At 45.4% G+C, this 14656-nt stretch overlaps 1 protein-coding gene across 5 annotated transcripts in view; it reads left to right on the forward strand.

The window, feature by feature from the left end:
• The window catches only part of LOC119971435, a 190069-nt gene extending 176115 nt beyond the window's left edge, over positions 1 to 13954 (forward strand). For 2 of the 5 annotated variants that reach the window (XM_038806951.1, XM_038806953.1), the window contains 2 exons: positions 3605 to 3695; positions 4409 to 4717. In XM_038806951.1, coding sequence (XP_038662879.1) covers positions 3605 to 3695; positions 4409 to 4579 — 262 coding nt within the window. In that variant the 3' untranslated portion in view covers positions 4580 to 4717. Of the gene's footprint in view, positions 1 to 3604; positions 3696 to 4408; positions 4721 to 13581 lie in introns of those variants that run through there. The other 3 variants (XM_038806950.1, XM_038806952.1, XM_038806949.1) reach the window with 3 other exon arrangements.
• Positions 13955 to 14656: the final 702 nt, after the last annotated feature.

Raw genomic sequence — 14656 nt, forward strand, 5'->3', positions numbered from 1 at the left:
TGACCCCTTAATCACAGCCTTAGCAGACATACTTACTGTATGCATCATAACCCAGGTTTTAATAACATTACTGCAAAAAATATATAAAATATATCAATTTTATTCATCACACTATTGACATACCTTACATGAAGTGGCACTGACAAAAGCAGTGCATAGCAACAGGAAATTACACTTTTAGGTTCTTAATCACTGTGTAAAGAGTTACAGGGGGAAATGTTCACAAGCCACCCCAAACTGCTGTTGACGTGCTTTAGAGACAATTATGTAAAGGATAACACCATCTTTCTTGAAAATCTACCTCTTTGCACACATATTAAATGCAGCAGATGGACTTTCAGCTATTGCCAAGCACACTATTTAGCCATACCAGCTGTCATGTTGATAGAGGGTGTTCCATAACAGCACTTCAGTGTTTCAATAGCAATAACTCTGATTCTACACAAACAAATAGTACTTTTTTTGTAGTTCTGGCGTCACACACAAGCATCATGCAATAAACAAACAGTACAAGAAGGAAAACTGTTTTCTTTCTATTAATGCTTTGATGAAAAGTTCAGTGCAACTAATGGTGGAAATGTTCAACAGGTCTGGCACTCTCTCTGGAAAGAGTTCACTAATGAACTATTCATTGGGGAAACAATTTGCCATCCTTATCTGGTCTGGTCTGACTTCAGACCCACAGCAATGTGTTTACTCTTATATGTCCTCTGAAATGGCCTCGCAAGCCACTCAGTCGTATCAAACCGCAACAAAGTCAAAAGGAATGAAGTTAAATGGACAACAGGCCTGGGCACCAGAAATGTCAATGGAAAAGCCAACTCTGTTGACCGTGCAAAGGCGTCCTTACTAATATCAGGAGCCTTGTGCCAAAACTTATTTTTTATAAATTTAGAGTAAACATCTTTGGGTTGTGGGGGTGAAGCCCACGCAGACATGGGGAGAGTGTGCAAACTCCACATGGATAGTGGCCTGCCGGGATTCAAACCCGGGTTCTCAGCGCCGCAGTCCCAGTGCTAACCACTGCGCCTCATGCCGCCCACCTTGTGCCAAACCTGACAGCTGTCCCACAGTCTAGGCAAGCATGTTTTTTACAAACTTATGAGCGTGGTGCCTCTACTTCTTTTTCTCTTTGTGGTAATCAACAAAAATATGTCATTTTCCCACTCATTTAACTTAACTATATCCTTTTGTTGTCAGCTTGCGTCCTATTCACAACTTACTTTCCTACCTATCTTTGTATCACAGGCAAATTTAGCAAACAGAGGTAAATTTAGCGTGATCTACCTACATAGGAACAGAGTCCCGTAGCGCGTGATTAGCCAGGTGTTTCCTGGCGCTCGGAGCACCGAGAAACATCATATCGAACAGCCATTCGGGTAGACTGAAGTCCTCAGTGGGGAGTACGCAGCTGAGGACGCACTTAGTCCTGTTTACTGCACTAAGGAGCTCTGCTTGCTGGAACTCCTCAGTGCAAGGAGAGATCAGGTCACTATTTAAAATGACATCCCGATCTTTCAAACCCCTGACAACCCCGACCCCCCCCCCCACCAATGCCCCAACTCACCAATAAGGAGCCCTCAGGACCACCTCCCCCCCCCCCCCCCCCCCCCCGCACTCACACAAGGCACCCCAGGCCTGATTCACAGCATGGGAGAAATGCCAGCCTGGCACTCTGGCATTGTCAGCCTGTCAGTGCCACCTGGGCATTGCCGGCCTGGACCCAGGTGGCATTGCCAGGGTGCCACGCTGGCACTCCCATGGTGCCAGACTGGCAGTGCCAGGTTGCCACCCTGTCCAGAGGACAAACAGCTGGGGGGCTCCGATCCCCTGGAGACACCCATGAGTGCTGTTCTGTTTGGTCCCCGTTTGTGGGGTCAGCACTGAACAGCGCTTGCCTAAGATCTCCAAGACGAGTGGGTTCGATCCCATGCCTTGTATAGACCTCGGGAACACATTTTAGCTGTCTCACTCTAATATGCAGATTTGCTAAAAAGTGATCCCGCCCGCAATTGGCGGGATTCTCGTGACGTCCCACAAGTTTGTATTGGATCTTGCAAGGCATGACGAGCCAGTTAGGTCCCGGAAGAGGGATCATCTGGCATCTACCAGTTGTGTTGCGCCATGCTGCGTTGCCTTTCGGGCGCATCAGGGCTGGTAAATCTCGCCCCAAATCTTTGATCCAAGTCATTTATATAAATTGTAAAAAGTTAATGCTCCTGCACTGATCCCTTTGGCGCACCACTTGTTACATCCTGCCATCCAGGAAATGACCCATTTATGATTGCTGTCTGTTTCCTGTTAGCTAACCAATCTTCTATTTATGTTACCCCATAAACCAGGAGCGTTTATTTTCCACAATAACCTTTGATGTGGCACCTTATCAGATATCTTCTGGAAACCACCTTCTCAAGGGCAATGGAGGCCGAGCAAGCAACACCTACATCATGTGAAAGAATAAAGTTAAAAAATACTGAGTTAATGTTTCAAGTCAGTGGCCTTTCGTAACAGTTGGAAAAAGATAAGAGATACAACAGGTTTTAATCAAGTATTGATACAGGAGAGTGGGATGGTGTAGAGTGGAAGAATTAGGGAAGCTCTGTGACAGGGTGGAAGGTTTAAGGGATTAAATGTTGAAAAAAGATGACAGTTCAAGACAAAGGGGGATGATAATGCGACGAACGTTCAAAAGGTGGACCTATAGGTGTATGTGTAGTATTTCGCTTTTAGGAATATAGGAACAGGAGTAGGTAATTTAACACCGCTGCCAATATCATCAGGCCACCATGACGGGGTCAGACAAACCTGGCCCTCGAGTGTACTCTATTGTAACTATAAATTACCTGTTTATTAGGCATTGTAGAGATGTCTTACTATCTTACTTACCAAATTATTGTTTGTTACTCGAACTCTATTGAGTTTCTATTTTTGATAAGGTAACATTTTGATAACTGTAACTTGATAAAGTTGCTACCTATACCGTTAGGCTATTCACTCTGAAGTCATTCAGAAAGGCAAAGATTAATGTTTATGGCTGTAGTTTTCCTTTAAGTGAAATTGGAGCTGTAAAATGAAACTGCAGCTACAACAGGGAAATTCCATAGCAGACAGTGCAAGTACACGCAAGTTGGGATTGGGACAATTATTAGGAGGTAGTAATTGGGATGGTAGTGCAGTTACTGTAGAAGAACTTTCACTGTAATAGTATTAAATTGTAGCTAGGATAATGTCTAATTGCCAGAGGAGTTAGATCATTGGCACAAAGAACACTTGATGTAAGTTGTAAACGAGGCTGTACCATGGACAAGAAGTCCAGCTGAGTTAGTCAGGCAATGTTAGATAACATATGAAGTTTTCTGGACCAGGGGAGCTGAAAGGTAAACTTTGCATTATTCCGCGTCATTAGGAAATGTAAACAACAGTAAGTTCTTGATCATGGCAATAAAATGCAGCTGCTTATTGTAACACCATAAATGTCAATTAGATGTAATATGACTTGTAGGTCAACATTAATGCTGCATGTGCTACTGCAGATAAGTGGTAAAGTACAAATAATTTCCATAGTAATGAGTCTCAAACTAATATTTGCTCTTTTATCACACAGGAAGTCAGGGGATCGAGTGGTGCAACTGATGCTCCTGTCCACCAGGAAACGTTACAGAGGCTGCGGTGTGGGCCATTATTTAATGCAGCGTGTAAGTCTACTAGCCAATTATGTATCACACAAATAATTAGGGTCTTCAAGGGTGCTGCTAACAGCTGCAGCACAGGGCACATGAGACTCACTTTGAGTGAATTTCATTCATTTCAAACTGCAGATGAACTTAATTCAATATAAATGCTGGGCGGGTTCCCCGTCTGCACCAGGAATCCCTTGGGATTCTTCGTCTCGCCAGCCGGCCAATGGGGTTTCCCATTGTGGGTAGCCCCACGACGTCGGAAAATCCCCAGGCTGCCGGTGCAACGGATAATCCCAGCAGGGGAGAATCCAGCCCACTATGTGTTTTGCATGCACATATAGAATTGCTCGCCATCCACATGTTGGGAACTGGACGAGCATGTAAATCTGCATGGAAATAATAGCCAATCCATATGGATTAGCATGTTAATTGAGAGTTTTTTTCAACGTCCACATAACAAGATAACTTTTTAATTAATAGCTGATTGATAGTGCACACCCCACATATTATTTCTGTCAAAACAGCTCAAGACGTCTAACAGGTCCCTGGATGCGCCTGCCTGGGACCACTATGCAGGCAGCTGGATGCGTGTACCCAGGGACCATTCTGAATGCTCGTACCTGGGATCACCCTGCTGGTCTGACAGCATCTGTGGAGAGAAGAGGGAGCTAACATTTCGAGTCTGGATGAGATTCAGACCTGACCAATATTTTATTTTTATTTTTCAGAATCCCGCATCCGCAGTAATTAGCTTTTTCACCGTGCTGATGTCTGTGTTCACATGCCTAGGAATCCCTGCTAGTATCCAGGGTCTGGTGTGCAAAACTGACAAACAAATTGATACTAGAAATGATATTTTATCCTTGCACTACAATGTATTATATGGAATAGACTCCTAACCAAGCCAATATATATTCTGGGAGAGATTTTCCACACCTATCACGGCGTTTTTTGCAGAGGCGGACCATCATTGGTTGGTGGGGGGTTACTGTTGGCGGGACCGGAAAATCCTGCTGGCAGGAACAGTTAGAAAATCCTGCCCACTGTTTTTTTTTTAATAAATTTACAGTGCCCAATTCTTTTTTTCCAATTAAGGAGCAATTTAGCGTGGTCAGTTCACCTACACTGCACATCTTTTTGCGTTATGGGGGTGAGACCCAAGCAGACAAGGGGAAAATGTGCAAACTCCACACGGACAGTGACCTGTGGCCTGGATCGAACCAGGGTCCTCGGTGCCATGAGGCAGCAGTGCTAACCACTGCACCATTGTGCTGCCCGATCCCGCCCACTGTTAATGAGCTCCTTCAAAAAGAAGCTGAATAAGTATTTGGTGGGAAATGTGATCAATGGTTATGATTGTAGGCGTATATTAAGGTGATTGAATGCACGATAAGTATAAAATGAATTATTTCACTAATGGACCCCAGATGTGTTGATTGACCTAATATGAAGTGGTTAAGATTTAGGTATAAACAGGTATCTTCCCTTTAATCACTTGATAGATATTCACTCAACTTTCCATCAGGAGAATAAATAGGTATGACGGGGTTAGGATAGCCAAATACTGTGAAAGGGGTGTACAATGTCTGTCGAAGCACATAGTTTGATGAGGCAAATAACCTCATCTTGTTCTGCAATTTTAAAATGTCTTCTGACATACTAGTGTCACAAAACAAGGAACAGCATAAAAAATATATGAAGTGTTGCAATGGCATCTGAGTATTCATTTGTAATATGGCAAAATGGGAACAGCTTGAGTGAGCATCACATGCCAATTCAGTTGTCAGATCTGGTGATGGACAGAAAGCTGAACAGTGAGGACAGCAGTAGCATTGATAAGGTGTTGCACAATAGAATGGAACCTGAGGTGGGTGGGGATGTCTACCAGAATATGGAATACACTTTAGCATTCAACTAAGAATGTCACAGTTATAGATAGCACTAACATCTTCTTCCGTGGGACTTCCGGTGCTGGGGACGTGCTGAGAGGTTGCACATCAGGTAGCTTTCCTCCCACAAACCTGAAAAATAGGCTCTTTTTGCCCGAAAAGCACCCACAAACACCAAAAATCATCCCCACGCCACTAAAGCAACAAGACAAGGAGAGAAAAATACCAAACAGCAGCCCTCCAGAGGATGGGTGGAAACCAGACGTGGAAAAAGCCTCGACAAGCAAGCGACCAAGCCAGCCGACAAACGAGGCGGCGAAACCCGGGCTTCACCAGAGCGAGAGGAACTGGCCCGCCGTATGAGAAGCCCCCCCCCCTCACCAGGGCATGCGTGGAGGTTGTTTCTTTCAAGAGAATTGAGAGAGCATCGGGAAGAGACAAAGTCGGACATTCAAGCTGTAGTGAAGGGTGTGGTTGCCAAAGCTCTGGCGACCATGCAGGTAGCCCTGGATAAGGCGGAAAGGCGACAGGAAGCCCAGGTGGAAACGATTAAGGAACTGGAAAAAGCTGCAACAGACCAGGGTGACTGGATCATCGCCTTGGAGAAGGAGGTAGCAAGGCTGGTCGCGAAGCAGGGGAATTTGAAAGGGGAAATCGAGGACAAGGAGAACCAATCGAGACGTCAAAACCTACGGATCGTGGACCTGCCGGAGGGAACCCCCAGACTATGTGGCCCAAATGCTGGGCAACCTGGTGGGAAGGGATAGCTTCCCCAACGCACCAGAAATTGTCAGAGCACAACGGTCGCTTGGCCCAAAGCCTGGGAACAGACAAAGGCGAAAATCGGCAAGGTGCACCGGTACCAGGACCAGGAACGAGTCCTGCGATGGGCCAAACAAACCAAAAACTGTTACCGAGAAGGTCACCGGATTCTGGTTCATCAGGACATTGGAGCCAACCTGGCCAAGCCCTGGGCCGAATTTAATAGGGCGAATGCCGTGCTATACAAAAATGGCAGAAGGTACACAGCCAAGCTCTGGGTCACGTTCCAAGGCAGGGAGCACCTCTTCACGGCCCCTGCAGACACGGACACATTCATTTCAGTGACCGGACTAGAGAAGTGACAACAGGGACAGCGCTGAAAAGCCTACTGGATGATACTCTTAATGCTTAATGTCTACTTTTACATTCTGTACTGCCAACTGTGAATCATCACCATGTCGAACACTTTGCACAGGACTATACTGCCTCATTCTGGGGACGAGAGGGGAAAGAGAGGAAAGTAGAAACGAGTGTAGCAAAGCATAGGAGATGGTGGTGGAATGGCAGACAAGAAGCTTGGGGATTAGACGACGGGAGGACGCACAACAATCCCCGGGAGAGGGGCCACAACCCTAGAGAGATAGCTAGCACTGGGAAGCGTGCAGGAGAGAGAGGCCACGGTGCATCCCCGCAGGGGGGAAAGCGCCTGGCAAGGGGGGTAGACATCAGGAATGAGGGGACAACCAGGGGAAGAAACAGGGGGGAGAGAGAAGGGCGGTGCAGCTACAGGGTGGGAGGGAAAGGACAGGGGGGTACAAAGGACTACAAGTGAAAGACAGGCAAAGAGGGAATGAGGGCATTAGGCTGGCTACAACAGGCCACACATGGCGACTTGGAACAAAATGGTGCTACAAGAAACCAATTTGGAGTTTCCCTGAACGAAGGGAAACCCCGGAGTGCAGAGGCTCACTCGCATGACGTACTCACAGCTGGCGACCATGCTGGGTGTCTCCTGGACAAAGGGAAACCCCAGAGCGCAGGGACCTGACATCATGGGGCGAACAGTGCCCGCGGCCATATTGGACGTCCCCCGATCAAAGGGAAATCCCGGAGTGCAGGGGCGCATCCACCAGGTAAGTATGGTTGATCCCGCAAGAGCGGGGGACAGAAAAGCCCAATCAGGAAAGTCACCTGCACAGAGTCAACTCCACGTTCTTGCCCAAGAGTGGCAGACTTAAGGGTATCAGAACAGCCAGATCTCTTCATGAGGTGGAGGGCGGATGCCCTTGGTTTTGCCTCCCTAATTGCCCGCGAGAGAATCCTGCTCGGCTGGCTGTTAGCAGTACCACCCAAAGTTGCAGATTGGCTGTCCGACATATCGGAATTTCTCCAAATGGAAAAAATTAAATTCGCCATCCGAGGGTCAGGTGAGGATGTCCACAAAACATGGGAGTCATTCACTCGGTTGTTCCAAGACCTGTTTGGAGCCAACAACTAAGAAGTCAAAGAACAGGAGAGGGTAGTCACAACACAGCAAGGAAGGGGGGTGGGGAAAGGGGTGTGGGGGTTGCGCAGACTTGGAACCCAACCATGCCCAACAAATGAAGCATGAGAAGCACTATCACACCAACATAACGTAACAGGAGCAGGGTACATGTGCAGATGAGGGAAGAAGGCAAGATAAAGGGCCAAGCGGGGGAGAGGAGGATAGGGAGGGTGGGAGCAGGGGAAACAGCCAGAACCAAAAAACCAATGGGGAACGAAAAACAAGAAATGTCCACCACCACTGCAAATAATGCAAGAAAAAGCACGACAATATATGTCTGTAAATAATTGAAACCGACCGGCGTGCGTGTAAATACTTTTCTTTATCCTCTATCTCCTACTGTTTTTCCACACTTCTCCTTGTTTTGTACACCACAACAAACTCAATAAAAACTTTTTTTAGTCCTGTGGACTACTCTCATTGCTCATAGTTGCTTGATTTGCACCTTTTAGTTCTCATTTTGCATCTAGACCTAGTGGTAGAGTGGTGATGGTGCTGGGACATCTGGTCTCAGTGCTACTCAATGTTACTTATGGAGAAACTTGTGTCTTTGGTCAACAACAGGAATTTGTATTAGCTGGAGTGTCAGTACTTATGAAGCAGCATTGTATAATAGTACTCTAGCTTACTTCTACTGAAAGCATACTAACACTTGGAAAACTCAGAAACCGAATCCCAACACATAACATTTTCACTGACAGAGGGTCGACAGTGACCTCCGAGACAAAACAGCATGCGAGCTGATCCCTTACAATATCAACATTGCTGGCCTTTTAGAAAGAAGAAAGCCAGCTGAGGGAAATCAATGGGTGGTGCATATTCTATTGGATTCGTAGGGCTGAAAATGAGAGACATGAATAAGGGGTTGGTTTTTTCGATCATTCAGGTCACTGAGATAAACTTGTAAGTTTCAAAAGGAACATTGACAACAGAAACATGATGGTAAGAATGTACCGTTGTGCATCTGCAGTCAAGCATATCTGCACCAACTGTAAGTAGCAATGATAAAGACTACTGAACTCAGCTGAGTTCTGTCAAAACCGCATTGTTTTTGTTTCTTATTGACAGGGTGTCCTCCTTCAGGACTTTAATACTGGATTGGACAATAATCACCAAATCTGAAAGACAAATGTGGTGTAGCCACTACTATAGTAGTGACCTGCAACTGTCCTTGTTTGCCAACAATCACAATCTTCAGACAACGAGACAACTTTTAAAACTTCTTCTATGGGATATGGGCTTCACTGGCAACGCCAGCATTTGTTGTCCGTCCCTAATTGCCTTTGAACTGAGTTGCTTGCTAGGCCATTAGAGAGGGCATTTAAGAGTCTACCACATTGCTGTGAGTCTGCAGTCACATGTAGGCCAAACCAGGTAAGCATAGCAGACTTCCTTCCCAAAAGGACATGAGGGAACCAGATGGGTTTTTACAACAATCGATGATAGTTTCATGGTCACCATTATCGAGACTAGTTTTCAATTCCAGATCTTATTAATTAAATTCAAATTCCACCGGCTGTTGGTGGCTGAAGCTCTTGTTCAAATTATCAGAAACTTGTAGAGTGTTCTGAATTCCCCATTCTCTCTGCTGCTTGACTTAAAGATCCATGCCCATGAATCACCCTTGGATCAAAAATGATAACAGCAAAATAAAAGAAAGGGGAAATAAGGGATTAAACAGGAAAAACCCTTACACCTTATAATAGGTTTTGGAAATCTTTGGAAAAGTTCATAAATCTGTCAAAATAATTGAATATTTACTTAAATGGCCACTTAAAAACCATTGTCCTCTTAAAAGCTCAGAAATCTGTCATAATAAAGAAGCGCACATACCTCCTTGACATCTGTGTCAACAAACACTGCTGAGCATAATCAATTTATGGGTTGGAAGGCAGCCAAGCATTTACAATTACATTCCACTAAACAACTATATAAAGAACACCTGCGAGGGGCGGCACAGTGGTTAGCACTGCTGCTTCATGGTGCTGAAGACACAGGTTCAATCCCGGCACCAGGTCACTGTCCGTGTAGAGTTTGCACATTCTCCCTGTCACCCTGCATGGGTCTCACCCCCACAACCTAAAAAAGATATGAAGGGTAGGTGAATTGGCCATGCTAAATTGTCCTTTAATTGGAAAAACAATGGGTGCTCTAACTTTATTTTTAAAAACTACTGCTGAGCAGAATCTATTAGAGTCTTGGAACTCAACCATAAGCTCAGCCATCTGTCAAAGCTTTGAAATATCCAAATAGATGGCTAATCTGAACTTTACAGAATAAAATAAAGCATTGGGAATATTCCGCACAATCAGATCTGGATTTCAGCAGAGTTCTATGCAGGATAGATACTTTCTCCAGTTAATAATGTGTGTAATGCATCTGGAAACGTTTCCACTTTCACAGTGCTATTCTTTGCCATGACTGCTTGCCAATTTCCACAAGTAACAACATGACAACCACATTATTTAATGATCACTAGCCTCTTCAAAACAAAGCACCGTGGTCAATCACTGTAGTAAAAAGAGATATAGTTTATGCTACAGCAATTCATAATGATGTGAAATAAGCTTCTCCTTTTGTATTTCCCTCTCAAAATGTTCCCACCTCCAAACCATGGTTTACAATACCACATTGCTGGTATGAATCATGTCATCTATCAATGCCTGCCTTCTTCCATCAAAATTGCGTGGGTTCAGAAATGCCGGCAACATTGGGATGACAGCATCCAGACCCCTGACCTCACTTATCCCACTCTATTAAAAATTGCTGGCCCCAGGAATAGGGCAGTAATTCCAGATTTGTGTCCTGCCCGGCACTTTTAAAGCTGGCCTGACGTACTATGCCCATGTCAAAACAGGATAATCTGGTGCATAATGTTTGATCCCCACAAGAAACACAGGCCGCGATCTAACGGGATCTTGCGAGTCATTGAGGGGTATACCAATTTGCATATTTAAGTGTGCAGTTAAGCTCACTTTGTCGAAAGCAATGTTATCCAAGAATCTACCTTGGTGGGATAGCAGACACTGGAATAAGAAAGTCACCAGAGTCCCATATGCTGCTTTCACCTTTGAACTGACTGATGGTGATTTAATCTGAGGATCAGCACACCTCAGGCAAGGAGCAAGGTTGAGAAGGCAGGGCCTTCACAAATAGCTTCAGCCGGTACAGGAATTGAACCTGCGCTGTTGGCCTCACTGCATCAACAGTCCAGCCAACTGAGCTAAACCAAACCTCTGCAAAGGCTGAGCACTCTAGTAGATATCCTTCTGATGAACAACCCATAATCATAGGATTATAGAATCCACAGTGTAGAAGGAGGTGAGTCAGCCCATTGAGTCTGCACCGACACTCCACTGCCCTATACCCGTAACTCTGCGCACTAATCTTGGCCACCCACGTAACTGCACATGTGTTTGGCAGGTCGTGATCGTGTGCTGCTTATAAAAGTTTTTTTTAATGTTGCTGCATCCTCTTTAGTCTATTGAAGTCACTGGGGCGATTTTGCACCCACGTTTGTCACAAGCAAGAACGGCGATGCGGACACAAAATCTCAGAAGAGTCGGGAAACGAGATTCTCACCAGTGAGATCTCATTTCCAGATTTTCCCTGCTCCTCACTGGTCATGTAATGGTGGGAACCTCATTTAAATACATCTCAATGAATTTAAATATGATTAAAGGGCCTCCCCACCACGTGATCACCCTTCATGCATGTCACGTCAGTGAGCTTTACAATAGCTCTGAGAGGACAGGAAACAGTCGAGGTGATCCTGCCGGGAGCCCCATGATAAGTACAGCCTCTGGGGGGGTAGAGCAACATGCAGGGTACTGCTCCCGATACTTTGCCAGAGGCCAGTGCTAGGGTGGGCTCTCTGAGGTGGGCTCTCTAGCCACCTGGGCTCGGGTGGGGGGAGTTCACATTATGTGTGGCTGTGAGGTGAGGACCTGCCAGTGAGGGGGGGGGTGCCCACGATACTACCATGGTGGTTGTGGGAGGGTGGGAAGAAAGAGCCCCAGATAATTGTGCGGTGGGTGTGGGGGGAGCCTCCAATAATTGTGTGGTGGGAGGGGGGCACGTACCTGATACCTTTGTGGTGTGTGGATACTGGGAGACGTTTTAAGATCAGTGCTGATTGAGATTGGTGTGAGGGATGACGCCCCCCCTTCCCTGTGGAGCCGGCTATGCCAGCTCCAGAAGGTTCCACCCTGCCAGAGTGACGGCGTAAACCACAATCCTGTTTTTTTGTCGAGAGTTTGGGATGGATTCATCAGCCATGCCCGCACCAAGATCACCACGGACGGAACAGGGACCATGTAAAGGTCTGTTGCCTTTGGGTGGGAATTTCTGGTTGGCGGGTGGGAGCGGCTGAAGAATCCTGCCGTCTGAAAGCCTGGTCTGTAAACTCAGCAGTGTATCTGGAGGGATACAAGTCAGTTTGGATTGGATTGGATTGGTTTATTGTCACGTGTACCGAGGTACGGTGAAAAGTATGTTTCTGTGAGCAGCTCAACAGATCATTAAGTACATGAAAAGAAAAAGAAAAAAATACATAATAGGTTTTCAGTCAAAGCCTAACCCACTGACAAATTATGGGAAAATCCTGTCCATTCTCTTAAAATTTGCAACGGTCCTGGGTTGCCATAAAAAAATTCAGGCACCTTCCATTTACTTTTGAATACTGGATATCCGAGCCCACCAGCCATTGTTTTCAATTCCAGCTTCAAACTCTACATTCCAGCGCTAACTCCATCCTGGCTACTGATTAATCTTTCAGTTAATTCTAGAACCTCAGCCTCCTATTTAACTGAGCTGCCAATCCCATAATCGTCTCCAGCACAAAGACTGCTGAATTATATCTCTAATATAGCCAATTTCCACCCCTGCCTCATCCCATCCATTATCAAAACTCTCAACTCTGCCTTTAACATAGGCAATGCTTGCCAGCTTCCTATGGGCAGCATGGTAGCATGGTGGTTAGCATAAATGCTTCACAGCTCCAGGGTCCCAGGTTCGATTCCCGGCTGGGTTACTGTCTGTGTGGAGTCTGCACATCCTCCCCGTGTGCGCGTGGGTTTCCTCCGGGTGCTCCGGTTTCCTCCCACAGTCCAAAGATGTGCGGGTTAGGTGGATTGGCCATGCTAAATTGCCCGTAGTGTCCTAATAGTAAGGTTAAGGGGGTGAGTTGTTGGGTTACGGGTATAGGGTGGATACGTGGGTTTGAGTAGGGTGATCATTGCTTGGCACAACATCGAGGGCCGAAGGGCCTGTTCTGTGCTGTACTGTTCTATGTTCTATCTTTCCCCTTCCATGAAGTTCAGATCATCCAAAATTCTTCAATAAATTCTTTGCCTGATCATTGGCTGCTGTGTTTTCCGCTGTCTTGGCCTTAAGCTCTGTAATTGTTTCTCTAAACTTCTACTTTTCTTTCCTCGTGTCCTTTTAAGACATCTTCTAAAACCCATCTCTTTAGACAAACCTTTAGCTATCCTTTCTAATATCTGTTCCTTTGGCTAAGTGTGGATTTTAGTCTGATTATGCCTCTGTGAAGCATGTTGGGGTGTTTTTTTATTTTAAAAGTTCTATCCAATGCAAGTTTTGTCCTTTGCATCCAATATTCAAATGATGCAAATACTGGAAATAAATTGGAGGACATATGTCCCTCATTGTGTTCTCTTTCCTTGCATCCATTCAAATAATAAAGGGAACATCTGCTGGGCTTGGCACCAGGAAAGCGGATAAAGAAGACAGAAGTGGGATGTAGCAGTATTTTTCAGTCAAAGCCTCTCCTAGATCTACCAAAAGGTCAGCAAAGGGCAGTCAGAAAGCCTGGTTCAAGTTGAGGATGTTGTGTTTGGTCCCTTGTACTTTACAAAGTAACTCACCAAACACTTTGATAATTCCAAATCAGGATCCTTTTATTGTGTCTCATGTGGTAAGATGGCAATCTGATACAGAGCACGTTATTGTGGAGTCTTGCTACTCCTCTGGAATTCACATCTCGCATTGACCAATTACATGTACGTCTAAGTACCCTCTCAATTTTCTTCTGAAGATGGCCGGATGTGTCTCCCTTTATATCCAAGTCACAGGTCATATGACCTGCTGGTTGGAGGTCACACACCATCCAACTATGCTATAGCCCCTAGGCATATCATCACAAAGAAGAGTTTGCTGAAACCGATTCAGGGCCAATAGGAACACAAGCCTAGGGTCCAGTGATTTGCCCCACCACTGTGTTCCGTCAAACCACACAACAATAGCCAAATATTTAATGTCCTTTTTGAAGTGCAATTACTAAGCATTGCAAAGCCCTGGAGATCAACCTTTCACCAAGTGCAACTTCACCATCTGCTGACCAAGAAAAATGTTTTAAATGTACTCTATTGTCTTTGTACAAAACATAATGGCATCTTGTTCATTTAAAACATTTTTCATGGCCTGAGGAAGCCCAAGGGCTGAGAGCTTATGGAATCATTGGTCCAAAGTCACCTACTCCTCCCAAGCACGCTACATTTACGACATCATGCCTGAAATTGCACATATTGGTATCCCAAAATGGTAATTTCTGAAAGGAAGTCCTCAGGGTAGTGTCCGAGGCCCAACCATCTTCAGCTGCTTTATCAATAACCTTCAATCATAAAGTCAGAGTGGGGATGTTTGCAAATGACTGCACAATGTTAGCACCATTTGCGACACCTTAGCTACTGAAGCAGTCCATGTCCAAATGCAGCAAGACCTGGAAAATATCCAGGCTTGGGTTAACAAGTGGAAAGTAG

The sequence above is a fragment of the Scyliorhinus canicula genome, chromosome 9, assembly GCF_902713615.1.
Source record: "Scyliorhinus canicula chromosome 9, sScyCan1.1, whole genome shotgun sequence".
Lineage (NCBI taxonomy): Eukaryota > Metazoa > Chordata > Chondrichthyes > Carcharhiniformes > Scyliorhinidae > Scyliorhinus > Scyliorhinus canicula.